We start from the raw sequence: 15,183 nt of genomic DNA, 5'->3' as shown, positions 1-15,183 counted from the left end.
CCACAAGCATCCACTCCCTCCACCACCAGTTGCAGTATGTCCTATCTACAACATGTACTGCAGAAATTCAAAGATCCTTAGACAACACTTTCCAAATCCTGACCACTTCCAACTAGTGAAAGTGCAGCAGATACAGAGAAATTGCACCACCTGTAAGCTCCCTTCCAAGCCATACATCACCCTGACTCTGAAATATATTGCTGTTCCTTCACTGTCACTGGATCAAAGTTCCGGAACTTTATGGGCATTGTGAATCTACCTGCAGGAATTCAAAGAGGCAGCTCACCAGCACCTTCTCAAGGGCAACTACAGAGGGCAATAAACGCTGACCAGCCAGCAATGCCCACGTTCCACGACCGAATTTAAAAAAAAACTCATACTTCATTCACGACAATGGAACTTTGGTAGACTCCAAATTTTCTACAATATCATGCAGAGTCTTGCCTTGATGTCAGCGTTAAATGCTTTCATGAGATCTACAAAAGCAAGGTAAAGCAGTTTATTCTATTCTCTCCACCTACCTTGCAGCTAGCCTAACTCTACCAGCACAGAACCCTCATTGTCCTTCAGAAGACATTCAATCTGCAAGGTTAAAGAATCTTTTTAAACATGTCCCTAGCAAAGTCCACAAGACAAGTATAAGACAATCAAGAAATCCCATAGCAAATTCAAACAATTTTTTAAATATCTGGTGAGAATTTGCAACTCACGATCACAGGTGAAGTGAATCATACAGATGCACTCAAGTCTAAATGAAACAAACATACCAGAGATAAAAGCAGATGGCTATGGTGGTAGATTTGGCTGAGAAACATTGGGGCAGAGGTTCCACTGGAACACGAACACCAGCATTGGTTAGGTCGAATAACCTGTTGCCATGATGCACACACTATGCAATCCTGTGAATCTGCTATGAACACCTGTTACAATATTAACTCTTAAGCTGCTGTTCCCAGACATGCATGTACATTCTTCCTTACGAACCATCTCACAAATCCTCCTGTCCACATATCTCCTATATCATGGCATTTTACACAGGACACAAGATCAGGTGCAATCTATGGTGAAAAAGGGATAGAGGATCAGGTCAGAAGGCTAGAAATAATTCTATCAGAGCACACAGATGCAATTCAATTCCCATTTTAAAATCTATACCTTATATACCTTGTAGATTACTTGGACAAAATGACAATTTAAGAAGCTGGAACATAGAAGCTTTTCTCCAAAACATGTAGAGGAGTTAGGGGATTAAAAAAAACTGGGGGATGAGAGGATATTTAATTCAAGCAAATTACATAATTTGCTGTAGGGGTGTTAGAACTAGATTCAATAACAACTTTCAGAAGTGAACTTGAAACGAAACAAGCTGCAGCATTACTGGGCAAGACAGTGAAGCTAAGCTCTTTCAAAGCTCTAACACAAACATGATGGACCAAACAGCCAGCTGCATCAGAATTTTACATAAGACTAAAACGATTGCACTACTACTCAGTGTGAGATTATAATCATCAAAGTGACAACTTTAAATAAGTAATCCCAATATAAATGGGCACAGAAATTTATAATCTGGACAACTGGATACAACACCAGTCATATAAAAGACTGAATTCTTAACACTAATTCATTCTCTCCTTTCATCCTAAATATATTGTCCTGATGTTATGGTGCTAGTCTTGGTCACAGAACAGTATATTAGACAGCTGACGAGTTAAATAAATCTGAGCAAGGACATTACTGTCAGTTTCCTGCCAATTCCACAGATCTCCCCAGCAAAAGCAGACAGCGACCAGCATGGAAAGCAGTCACAGATTTATACTAAAATTTAGCATGGAGTTCTACTAACTCAACAAAGGCAAAGAGATACAACCTAAGTCTTTATCGTTCTATAAGCCTCAGCTGCCCAGAGAGTATTTGGAAACCCAAGACAACTTTGTTTATAGAATATAGAATATAGAAGAATACAGCGCAGTACAGGCCCTTTGGCCCTCGATGTTGCGCTGATCCAAGCCCACCTAACCTATACTAACCCACTATCCTCCATATACCTATCCAATGCCCGCTTAAATGCCCATAAAGAGGGAGAGTCCACCACTGCTGCTGGCAGGGCATTCCATGAACTTACGACTCGCTGAGTGAAGAACCTACCCCTAACTTCAGTCCTATATCTACCCCCCCTTAATTTAAAGCTATGCCCCCTTGTAATACCCGACTCCATACGCGGGAAAAGGTTCACACTGTCAACCCTATCTAACCCCCTAATCATCTTGTACACCTCAATCAAGTCACCCCTAAACCTTCTTTTCTCTAATGAAAACAGCCCCAAGTGTCTCAGTCTTTCCTCATACGATCTTCCTTCCATACCAGGCAACATCCTGGTAAACCTCCTCTGCACCCGTTCCAGTGCCTCCACATCCTTCCTATAGTATGGCGACCAAAACTGCACACAATATTCCAGATGCGGCCGCACCAGAGTCTTATACAACTGCATCATGACCTCAGGACTCCGGAACTCAATTCCTCTACCAATAAAAGCCAGTACGCCATATGCCTTCCTCACCGCACTATTTACCTGGGTTTCTAAGTGATTTTCTCCCAGTGCAGCCAACACTTTCCACTGAGTTCAAAGGGCTGTGGTTTGGGTCTTGTGCCAAAATCTTGATCAGGTGAGGGGAGCCTATTTGCACATGACATCAAAGCAGCTAGGTAAATTGAAATCCATGATAATCAGGGGGAACATACTCCACTGGCTGGAGTCATGTCCAGCTTCTTTGTGCTAACAATCTAAACTCAAGGACATCACTGCACAAGTTCCTTGGGGCAGTGTCCTTGGCACAACCAGAATTAGCTGCTTCATCAGTGATCATCCCTTTATCTTTGGGTTAGCTGGGGGGGGGGATTATTTTAAGATGATTGCAATGTTCAGTATCATTCACAATTCATCAACTAGTGAAGCAGACTGTGCCTGCATAAACTTCACCTTTACAATGTTCAGGCTTGGGTTGACAAGCGACAATTAACACTGTCATAAGTGCCTGACAATGACCATCCCCAACAGAGATTCAAACCACTATGCCTTGATTTTCACTTGCACTACCACTGCAAGTGTTGACATCCTCGGCTGAACTCTACAAGCTACATGAATACTATGGATACAACAGCTGGTGAGACTGAATTCTGTGGCAAGTGTCTCACCTCCTTACTCCCAAAGTGTCTGCAATACCCTCCAAAGCACATGTCAGGAGTGTGACAGAATATTACCTTTTGGCCTGCTTCACCAGCACTCGGGGCGAGAGGGGAAAGATATAAAAGAGACCTAAGGGCAACCAGGATCACAACATTATTTGAAAAGGAGAAGTCTCTTCTGGTTGCCCTTTTCACGCAGAGGGTGGTACGGGCTTGGAATGAGCTGCCACAGGAAGTGGTGGAGACTGGCACAATTGCAACATTTAAGAGGCATTTGGATGGGTATATGAACAGGAAGGGATTGGAGGGATATGGAGGTGCTGGCAGGTGGGACAGAATTGGGTTGGGATATCTGATCGGCATGGACGGGTTGGACCGAAGGGTCTATTCCCATGCTGTACATCTCTGACTCTATGACTTAAGGCTCAACACTATCCAAGACAAAGCAACTGAGAACTTCACTGTTGCTGGGTTAAAGTCTTAGAATTTTTCACGACAAGGACTGCACTGGTTCAAGGCAGCAGCTCAGCACCACCACAAACCCAAGGAGAATTAGGGATGGGCAATCATCTCTGGGTCTTGCCAAATCTCTAGAACAAACTAGAAGAAAGCAAACCTAGCTGACACCACAGCAGTGAGTGAGTGCTGCACTGTTAAGAGGTGCTGTAATTGAAGATGCATTAAAACTACAGCCCTATTTTTACCTACTGAGGTGAACGCAAAGGATCACAACAGTATTTGAAAAGGAGAAGTCTCTTCTGTTTGCCATAACTAACAAACATTTCTTATTCAGCATTACTGAAACATTATCTGGTCATTTATTTAATGTGTTTGAGACAGCTTGCTGTATAATATTAGCAGCCATATTTCCTACATAATAGCCATGCACATCTGGGACATTCTGAAGTTATGAAAGGCATACCTGATGGCAGAGATGTTTTTGGTGCGAAGTCTGTCAAGGGCCTCTGCCCGTTCTTCTAGTTCGTTCAGCTGATCCTGGATTTGTCGTGCTTTATCTGGTTCACCCGCTTCTTCTGCCATTGCCTGAAGTGAAAAGGAGGGAATGAGGTATTACTAGAGTGAAGATATTGGGTCCCAGTACACTGTAACAACCCAAGCTAAAGGCAGGCCCAGCACACGAGCTGAACTTTAAAATTGACAGGAAAGTAGCACACAGCTACCCAACCAAAAACACTAGGCAGGACAGCACAAAGCAACATCAGATGGGTAAACCAAAGGTCTTGGGGGTCACAGTGAGAGGTTGGCTGATCGGTAGGCTGTACCCTCACCTCTCCAAAGGTCAAGCTCACTTCAACAGTCTGGCTTCAGCTTCCCTTGAGCTAGGCTCCAAAATGAACATCTATGTGTTTTTCACAAAAACATTGCACAGATGTGTAGATGTGCAAGCTGCTCACGAGATGCCCCTATTTGAGGGAACACATACTCTGTGCAAAACATTTAAACTAACATCTGCAGTGAAAGGAACGGAAACATTAGTTTTTAAGAACTGATAATTCTTTGCAATTTGACAACCTTTCCAGGGATTGAATGAACTTGAACAAATCCCAAAATCTACAAATTGGGAACTTTCTTGCAGTACAACTGCAAGGATAGTGGGGGATAGTGGGCTAGTGTAGGTTAGGTGGGCTTGGATCGGCGCAACATCGAGGGCCGAAGGGCCTGTACTGCGCTGTATTCTTCTATGTTCTAACTGACCTGACTGCAGTGTGTTTTTGGATTTTGTTGACATTCCTTGCAGATAAAGCTTGTTTATTAAGCTCATTGGAATTTAAGAATTCCATTCGACAAACTGAACTTGTCATAAGGAGATGAGTCTCAGACAGCTGTTTTCCAACAAAAACGGTATAACACAAATATATTTTGGACTGGAACAGCCCATTTCCTTGGCCAGTTTCCCAAACAGCTCATCTCCTATGATTTGACCTGATTTAATAGGTTTGTATTCGGCCCTTCAGCTTGAGTCACTGATAGTGTTGATACGTCTTGGCTGTCACGTACAACTTAGAAAAAAAAATAGTTTTTTCCAAAATATCAGGATAAAAGTTTAAAGATAGCAACAATAGCACAGCCAATCCACCAATAGAGGTTAACAACAGAGGTTAAGACTATCTTTTATTTTCTTTGCATTACTTTCCAACTGGCCCCCATCTCCAGTGTCCACCCCCAGGAAGTTATACGCAAGTATCTAACACAGGGAGTAGTACCTGTAAGCAGTGGGCAGATGTATGAAACTGCAGAACATCTGTGACAGAGGTTTGGACTCCTTAGTAATGAGGAGCCATAATCTTGGGCAGAGATAGAACATGGAGAGGCAAGGGTTTCGGATTTAGAAATACCTTTGAGAAAGCCTGGCTGCAGTGCTTGGTGGTTTCCTGTACATAAGTATATGCAGCTTACCCAGAACCAGTGAGACAGTACTAACGGGATGTGGCAACACACAAAAGCAGGCCATAAAAAAGAAAGAGAACCTCTCACAAGCCACCTGACATGCAGCGAATCTTGATAGAAACCTCCGCTACCAACACAACTTTTACATGGGAGTATTGAAGCTACTCCGTTCACCCCTCATTAAGTACAGTTCAGCCTCCAGCTAAATCAGTTTGTCATCCAAAATGTGAAGGGATAGAGGAGGGAGGGGCCATCATTTCATGAGTTTTAAATAGTGTTCATTTGTTACAGACTCTGCCAATACAGAAACTTCACAGACTTAATGCAAAATGACAACTTCCATTTTCAAAATGTCCTGCACAGGTAGAAGTTTCAGGGGAGTGGGGACAAAAGCCAAAGGGTCGAGAGCATGGTGCTGGAAAAGCACAGCAGATCAGGCAGTATCTGAGGAGCAGGAGAATCGAGGTTTCGGGCATGAACCCTTCATCAGGAATAAGGCTTGTGGGCCGGGAGGACTGAAAGATAAATAAGTGGTTTTGGGGGGGGGGGGGGGGGGGGAGGGAGAGCAAGGTAGCTGAGAATGCGATAGGTAGGTGAAGGTGTGAGAGAATGTGATAAGTCGGAGAGGTGGGTTGAGCAGATAGATGAAAAAGGTGATGGGCAGGTCAGGAGGGCGGTGCAGAGTCGGAGGCTTGGGACTGGGATAACGTAGGGGGGAGGTGGAGAATGAGGAAACTGGTGAAACCCACATTGATCCCGTGTGGTTGCAGGGTCCCAAGGCGGAAGATGAGACATCCTTCTTCCAGATGTCGGGTGGGAAAGGTTTGCTGATAGAGGTGGCCCAGGTGACCGTATTTCCTTGGCGGAGTGGAAGAGGGAGTTGAAGTATTAAGCCATGGGGTGGTAGGGTTGGTTGGGGCAGCTGTCCTAGAGGCGTTCTCTGAAACGATCCGCAAGTTGGCATCAGGAGAGACCATTCCCTCTGCGAGTCCTTCGTCAGATCCATGCCCCCCCCACCAGCCCACACCCCACTCCTGGCACAGGAAGTGCAAAACCTGCACCCACACCACTCCCGTCACCTGGGTCCAAGTCGCCCAAGGATCCTTCCACATCCGACAGAAATTACCTGTACCTCCATCAATGTCATCTACTGTATCCGTTGCACCTGATGTGGTCTCCTCTACATCGGGGAGACAGGAGTCCAACTTGCGAATCATTTCAGAGAACATCTCTGGGACATCTGCCAACCCTACTGCTCCGTGGCTGAACACTTCAACTCCCCCTCCCACTCTGCCAAGGACATACAGGTCCTGGGCCTCCTCTATCAACAAACCCTTATCACCTGACACCTGGAGGAAGATGGCCTCATATTTCGTCTTGGGACCTTGCAACCACAAGGGATCAATGTGGATTTCACCAGTTTCCTTATTTCCCCTCCCCCAACATTATCCCAGTCCCAAGCCTAGAACTCGGCACCGCCCTCTTGACCTGCCATCACCTTTTTCATCTATCCATTCCACCATCCTCTCTGATCTATCACGTTCTCCTCCACCTTCATCTACCTATCGCATTCCCAGCTACCTTTCCCCCAACTCCACGCCCTCCCATTTATCTCTCAGCCTCCAGGCCACAAGCCTCATTCCTAATGAAGAGCTCACGCCCGAAATTTCGACTCTCCTGCTCTTCGGATGCTGCCTGACCTGCTGTGCTTTTCCAGCACCACACTCACGACTCTGATCTCCAGCATCTGCAGTCCTCGCTTTCTCTTCTGAAAGCCAAAGGGCAAGAAATCAAGACAGGACTGGAATATCAGGTTAGAAAGATGGGCTATGAAAAGATGAGAAAGAAACGGAAATAATGCAGGTTTTAGGAGCGAGTTCCAGAGAAGAAAAGTAAGGACACAATCAAGACAGCAAAGTAGGAAGTGGTGAGAGATTAGAAGATGGTGTAAAAACAGGTAGGGGTGAGCTGCACAGATTAAAAACAGGCTTTAAATGTAATGCACTGTAATATAGGTATGGATAATGAATACACGTTAGAAAGTAGGAATTTATAACGGAAATCTAAAAATAGAAAGGTACTGTATTACTTCAAAATTAAGACTAAATTATTTGTGTACCCACTGCAATTAGCACAGCACCTAACCTCAATATACCTGATAACAATACTTGGCTTGGAAGGCCTGTATCTCTTTTCCACTCCTTAAACCCTAATCTGCAGAGTTTTCCACCTCCACACAAAGATTTTAAATTTTTTTTTAAAAACAATTTATACCCTTATGTTGACCTTGTTAGCCTTATTCTCCTCTCAGGCTAAGCACCGTGTGGGCGGCACAGTAGTTAGCACTGCTGCCTCACAGCGCCAGAGACTCGGGTTCAATTCCCGCCTCAGGCGACTGACTGTGTGGAGTTTGCACGTTCTCCCCGTGTCTGCGTGGGTTTCCCCCGGGTGCTCTGGTTTCCTCCCACAGTCCAAAGATGTGCAGGTCAGGTGAATTGGCCATGCTAAATTGCCCGTAGTGTTAGCGAAAGGGGTAAATGTAGGGGTATGGGTGGGTTGTGCTTCGGCGGGGCGGTGTGGACTTGTTGGGCCGAAGGGCCTGTTTCCACTCTGTAAGTAATCTAATCTAATCAAACCTCTCCAGCTGAAACACCAATCTGGATTTTGGCTTATGCCCCCCTGAAACATTTTCCCTCCCCTTGGCCAATGTACAAAAAAACAAATGTATACAAATCTTCATTTGGATATTGTCACTCACTTTTTCTTTCATAAGCTGCGTCTTTTTCATAGCGTAATTGGAAGGAGCTTTCCTGAATCGGTCCTTTTCTTTCACAATCTGCAAGGACAAGACAAAGTGGCTCAACAAGGGCAACAACATGAACATGATCTCAGTAATCAGTTTGAAGAGAAGGCTTCTGTATACTTAGAGAGCAGTGTATCAGCTGAAGCTTCAAGTGATTCTGTACAATATTACCCAAACCTCCAAAGTAATATCAGAGAACACCAAACTCCTGAAAACCATTATTTGCATTGCTGTGACACTTCCATTTGCAAAGTCACCAGCCATACTGGTACTGAGGAAGAGACTCCTGAAAACCCCTGGTGTTCAAGACCTAATTTAAACTAGATGTTTACCATAGATGTGGTTCAAGTGCAATAACTCATTTTCATCTGACTTCCATTCATAACATAGTCAAATAATATATTGCTGCATTGGCCATTTGATATAAAGTAGCCCATTTACCGTAATGATTAGACAGGAAGAAAAATATGCATCATTTTTATGAAGTACAAAACTATTGAGCCCGCAACCCCGCCCCCCCCCAAAAAAACTGTTAAATACTAATCAGTCACCTTTTGAATCAGAGTTGAATTAGTCACAGTATGATAGACATGACATATAAGCTTGTTATATGGACCAAGTTGATCTGAATCACTCTGACCCACAGAATGAAAATGCCCCAATTCTGGCATTATATTTTCTAATGTACAAGCTGCAGAATGGTTGGTGTATGATGTGGAACAAGGTCAGACACTAGGTTGACAGTGTGCTCTGCTGGAAGTTTGTCAAAAGTGACCCACGAATTAGTAAGCGCCTTTCTCCTACCTGGATAGAGATAAAGTTTGAACTTCACCTGAATGAAATATGTTAAACCACAAAACAAACTAAGCAGGGGTTTCTGTGGCACAGTGGTAGTATCCCTACCTCCGGACCAGGAAGTCTAGGTTCAACTCACACCTCCTCCAAAAGGTGTATAATAGAATCTCTAAAGAGGTTGATCAGACAGAGAAAAAAAATCAAGAAATTAAGCGATATTAGAGAGAGGGAAAAAGACATGTTGGCAACTTTGTCCAACCAGTTGTCTTTTGATCCAGCACATACCTCTTCAATGTCACGGTCATTGAATTTATACTCCAGTGCCTGTTTGATCTGCTGTTCCTTCTTGTTAACTTCATCCATGGTTGGTAACTGCATTCCTCCCATCATTATCTGTAATAATGGGAATCAAGTTAAGGAAGCTCAATGACAGTCTGGTCCTACTGCGACGCTGAACCACAAATCCTCCTCACTGTTCCAAGCCATAAGCAGGGCTGCAAACCATGCACCACTATTATCTTGGGAGCTTCCCAAAGCTTTGACAGCAGGGACCCCTATCTGATTGTATTCAACATGGAAATCCGTCAAGTAGCAGAGGAATTGGTCAGATGAAGACATCAGCTTTGCAGTTAACTAGCTGCCACAGTGCCTCTCAAGATTAGACACATAAAACTGAAGTGAACAAACCCCACACCACCACAGAACTCACCGTTTCCCTCCATTTCATAAACTCCGTTTCTGTGAACTCTTGGTTTGACACAAACTCAAGACGAAACACCCGCTCATCTGACCCATGTCTAGAGGGAAAAAAAAATCACACTTCTGTAATTAGAGGGAAAACTGGACGGAAAATAAGACTTGCACCCTTCACTGCTGCTTGCAATTGATCTGGGAAGTACTGAAACCAACGTGACTGACTTCTGCAAGACACGCCGCTTATCAAATGGCTGGGAAAGCCCAGATGTTAATTTAACCAGCTCCATGGATCTCAATATCTGCTTTATTAAACCTTTTAGTAAGATTGTGAGCATTGTATAGGTCAAAATAGAACGTCAATATTTTTGCACTGGATTGGTCTGAGATTCCCATCCTATCCCTTCAAGATTGCTACACCCAGATGATAATTGAAGGGTCAATTCAATTTTCCACCAGATATGTATTACCCAGAGAAGTTCAATCTGACAAAGGTTGCTCAAGAACATCTTATAATTTCTCAACAGATGATTAAAAACAAGGAAACTGAAGAGCACGTTTTCGATAAAAAAAAGTGCTCTTTGTGTTCCTATACCATGCAAGCCATTGGCGGTAAGATTTAGTTAAAAAGAAATTTAATGAAATAACCTATTTATCAGCATACCAAATGGAAGACCAGTGGTTAACAAAGCAATTCTGGTCTCCTTCCTATTGGAAGGATGTTGTGAAACCTGAAAGGGTTCAGAAAAGATTTACAAGGATCTTGCCAGAGATGGAGGATTTGAGCTAATGGGAGGGGCTGAATAGTCTGGGGCTGTTTTCTCTGGAGCATTGGAAGCTGAGGGGTGACCTTATAGAGTTTTATTAAATCATGAGGGACATGGATAGGATAAATAGACAAAGTCTTTTCCCTGGGGTGGGGGAGTCCAGAACTAGAGGGCATAGGTTTAGGGTGAGAGGGGAAAGATATAAAAGGGACCTAAGGGCCAACGTTTTCCACACAGATGGTGGTGCATGCATGGAATGAGCTGCCAGAAGAAAAGTGGCAGAGGCTGGTACAATTGCAACATTTAACAGGCATGTGAATGGATATTTGAATAGGAAGGGTTTGGAAGGATATGGGCTGGGTGCTGGCAAGTGGGACTAGAATAGGTTGGGATTTCTGGTCAGCATGAACAGGTTGGACCAAAGGGTCTGTTTCTGTGCTGTGACTCTATGACTCTATATGGAATAGAGGGAGAAGCAGCCATTTGGATACAGAAGTGGCTCAAAGGTAGGAGACAGAGGGTAGTGGTAGAGGGTTGCGTTTCAGACTGGAGTCCTGTCTGAAAGGATCAGTGCTGGGTCTACTGCTTTTCATCATTTATATAAACGATGTGGATGTAAAGATTGGAAGCATAGTTAGTAAATTTGCAGATGGCATCAAAATTAGTAACGCAATGAACAGCAAAGAATTACACCTCAAAGTACAATGGGACCTTAATCAGATGGGCCAATGAGTGACAGATGGAGTTTATTTTAGATAAATGTGAGGTGCTGTATTTTGAAAAGGCAAATCTTAGCAGGACTTATACACTTAATGGTAAGGTCCTGGGGAGTGTTACTGAACAAAGAGACCTTGGAGTACAGGTTCATAGTTCCTTGAAAGTGGAGTCGCAGGTAGACAGGATAGTGAAAGCAGCATTTGGCATGCTTGCCTTTACTGGTCAATGCATTGAGTGCGGGAGTTGCAAGGTCATGGTGCAGCTTTACAGGACATTGATTAGGCCACTTTTGGAATATGTCTCCCTGCTATAGGAAGGATGTTGTGAAATTTGAAAGGGCTCAGAAAAGATTTACAAGCATGTTACCAGGATTGGAGGGCTTGTGCTATAGGGAGCAGCTGAATAAGCTGGAGCTATTTTCCCTGTAGCGTTGGAGGCTGAGGGGTGACCATATAGTGGTTTATAAAATCATGAGGGGTATGGATAGGGTAAATAGACAAGGTCTTTCCCCAGAGTAGGGGAGCCAAAAACTAGAGGGGCAAGATTTGAAAGGGACCTGGGATGGAACCCTTTTATGCAGAGCAAGGTGGGTGTATGGAATGAACTGCCAAAGGAAGTGGTGGAGGCTGGTATAATTACAACATTTAAAAGGCATCTGGATGGGTACATGAATAGGAAGGGTTTAGAGGGATATGGTGAAATGCTAGATTAATTTAGGATATCCGGTCAGCATGGACAAGACAGGCAGAAGGGTCTATTTCCATGCTGTCCAGCTTTATTACTCTAAGTCAACAAGAGGGTCTCAAGAAGGGAAAATAACCAAAGAATGTACCACAGGCAGTAAAGAATGAAGAGAATAATATCAATATATCTGAGGGTTCAAGTGATAAAGACAGGGCTGAAAGTTTCAAACAGAATCCCCAGCAAAAACGCTAGCCATTAGGTGGTGACGGATAATTTGACTAAAATGTTTCACCATCTTCCAGTTTAGTCTGATATTAAAAGAATGAATTGTAATGTATCTAACTTTAGTTATTAGATTAGATTACATTACATTACATTACAGTGTGGAAACAGGCCCTTCGGCCCAACAAGTCCACACCGACCCGCCGAAGCATAACCCACCCAGACCCCTACATTTACCCCTTACCTAACACTACGGGCAATTTAGCATGGCCAATTCACCTTATATAGATTACATGAGAAATACTCCAATCATTCATTGAGACTGAACGCTAAGAAATTGGCTGAACTCAGCGAAGTATTTATAGGAACTTCCAGACCAAGAATCGCTGGATCTAATGCTGCAATCATATTTATGTTGTAGGAATCAATACACCAACATCCAGAAGTCCAATTAGTCACTGGGTTGGTTCTGATCAATATTGATAGATTCGCTATGACAGTGTCTGGGCAGGCGGGGCATGAAATGCAGACTTTCTCAACACTACCAGCGCACCACAAGAGCCTTTCCAGTTACGTCCCTGGTCATTTAATTGGCATTGCACTTATTTCCTTTAACCTGGAGATAATTAGATGGAAGTCAGACCAACTTGCCCTAATTTCTCAAACAGGAGACGACCACCTAGCCCATTATTCAGTTAGATCGTGGGCTGGTTCATATCTAAACTGCATTATCTGCCATGGTTGCACATTTCTAAACAGATTTTTATCTAACAAGCTATAACCCATTTAGTAATATTTAACTGTTACACAGACTCAAGTCTGTCTGAGCACAAGTTCATACGGGACAGTAAAATCTAGATTTCTGCTATCCCTTATGTGAAGAAGCCCTTCCAGATATTGCACCTCCAACAGCATATTATGATTATGCCTGATCACATAAATTAATTACTCCCTCTATCTTATCAGCTCCTTTAAACATCTTACGAACCTCAATTTCAACAATGTTTGATTCTAGCAGGAAAGATTCCGTGCTGGCTTTTGCTAAGTACAGGATTCAGTTACACTGAAATGCCAAATATGTTTCAAGCCACACTGGTAACCACCACATTGGCAGAGTTCTGATGAGTGGTTATTCAAGTGCTGGATCACAGGGTTGGTTCCACATAAAGCATCTATTAAGTTCAAGAGTACAAACAAAGGCAGAAGCTAAAGAAAGAAGCTGCCAGAATAAAATGTGTTCAACATAGAGGGGGGCATTTTTCCTTCCCACTGACTGCTAAGGAATACAGGATATTACAATTAGGAATTTCTAGCAGATCAGTTAATTTCAACTGAAATCACAGCCTACAAAAGGTACAATCTTTGAAAGACTGCCCCACTGCAATCACATGAAATATTGCAGACCAGACAACACCTCGTAAAAACATGGGAACAGTGGGAGAAACTGGACAACAACCCCTCGACTCAGAAAACCTTAGTTTCAATTCTTGTCATTTCCTTTGAACCTACCGTAACTGCAGGCCTTTGTTTGTTCTTGAGCTGCCCAACTGGTAGACCTTTCCAGTTTCTACAACACCAGTGATTTCTGCGACCTGTGAGTAGGCAGAGATATTTTCAATGAGCCACATGCACACTTTTTTCGTGCTGGGACTACTAATGGTAAAACCAATACTCATACAGTACAGGGCAATCAGGATGGACAACAGTAGAAGTAGTGAACCAAGCTAATCAATATTAAAAGCCTGTCAGGAACATTAAAGGTGTATTTGTCAGTTGCAGAGAATAGGCTAATGCAGACACGGTGCATTGAAACTGGTTTACAGTCAAACGATAATGCTGGCAAAAAAGTGTGCAGTGTTGTTTAAAGCCAAGATGGGAAATTCAGAGAAACTTTCAACAAAATATGAATGGAATGGAGACACACATTGACTTTAAATATCTGTCACAGCCTCATACATCAATGATCTGCAGGAAGGAACTAAGGACATTGCTAAGGTTGCAGATGACAAAGATAGGTGAATGGACAAATAATTGAAGCAAAGAGGCTGTAGAAAGACTTGAGCTGGAAATGTGTTTTTGGAAAAGCGCAGCAGGTCAGGCAGCATCCAGGAAACAGGAGAATCGACGTTTCAGGCATAAGCCCTTCTTCAGGAATACTTGTAGAAAGGCTTGGACAGGCTAAGAGAGTGGGCAAAGTAGTGACAGATGGAATACAACATGGGTAAGTGCAAGTTTATGCACTTTGGTAGGAAGAATAGAGACAGACTATTTTCTAAATAGGGACAGGCTCTGGAAATCTGAAAAGGGCCACTGGAGTACTAGTTCGTATTCAAAGATTGTCTTGCAGATAGGAAGGCAAATGCAATGTTTGCAATCATTTCAATTAGGCCAGAATACAACAGCAAGAATGTACCACTGAGGCTGTACAAAGGTCTGGTCAGACTGCATTTGGAATACAGTTTTGGGGCCCATATCTAAGGAAGGATGCGCTGATCTTGGAGTGGGTCCAGCAGAGGTTTACAAGAATGAAGGGCTTGTCATAAGGCGCGGTTGAGGACTCTGGTCTTGGTCGAAAAGTGTGGTACTGGAAAGGCACAACCAGTCACGCAGCATCTGAGGAGCAGGACAGTCGACATTTCGGGCATAAGCCCTTAATCAGGAGTGAGGCTTGTGGGTCAAGGAGGCTGAGAGATAAATGGGAGGAAGGTGGGGCTAGGGAAAAGGTAGCTGGGAATGCGATACGTAGGTGAAGATGGGGGGGAAAGTGATAGGTCAGAGAGGAGGGTGGAGCAGATAGGTGGGAAGGAAGATTGACAGATAGGATTGTTCAAGAGGGCGGTGCAAAGTTGGGACTGCGATAAGATTGGGGGTGGAAATGGGAAATGGTGGAATCGATATTGACCCCGTGTG

At 43.6% G+C, this 15,183-nt stretch overlaps 1 protein-coding gene across 1 annotated transcript in view; it reads right to left on the bottom strand.

The window, feature by feature from the left end:
* rtf1 (RTF1 homolog, Paf1/RNA polymerase II complex component) overlaps window positions 1–15,183 on the bottom strand; it is a 64,284-nt gene that overhangs the window by 15,596 nt on the left and 33,505 nt on the right. The window contains exons 9-13 of the mRNA XM_087990170.1: window positions 13,783–13,865; window positions 9,900–9,987; window positions 9,476–9,583; window positions 8,351–8,428; window positions 4,106–4,227 (exon numbers count right to left, since the gene is read on the bottom strand). Coding sequence (XP_087846296.1) covers window positions 4,106–4,227; window positions 8,351–8,428; window positions 9,476–9,583; window positions 9,900–9,987; window positions 13,783–13,865 — 479 coding nt within the window. The remainder of the gene's footprint in view (window positions 1–4,105; window positions 4,228–8,350; window positions 8,429–9,475; window positions 9,584–9,899; window positions 9,988–13,782; window positions 13,866–15,183) is intronic.

The sequence above is a fragment of the Chiloscyllium plagiosum genome, unplaced genomic scaffold (genome assembly GCF_037043375.1).
Source record: "Chiloscyllium plagiosum isolate Xiang-an unplaced genomic scaffold, Cpla_swu_hap1 HiC_scaffold_8, whole genome shotgun sequence".
In the NCBI taxonomy this organism is placed as follows: domain Eukaryota; kingdom Metazoa; phylum Chordata; class Chondrichthyes; order Orectolobiformes; family Hemiscylliidae; genus Chiloscyllium; species Chiloscyllium plagiosum.
The sequence above is the reverse complement of the archived record's forward strand: the minus strand, read 5'-3'. Positions and strand labels throughout refer to the sequence as shown.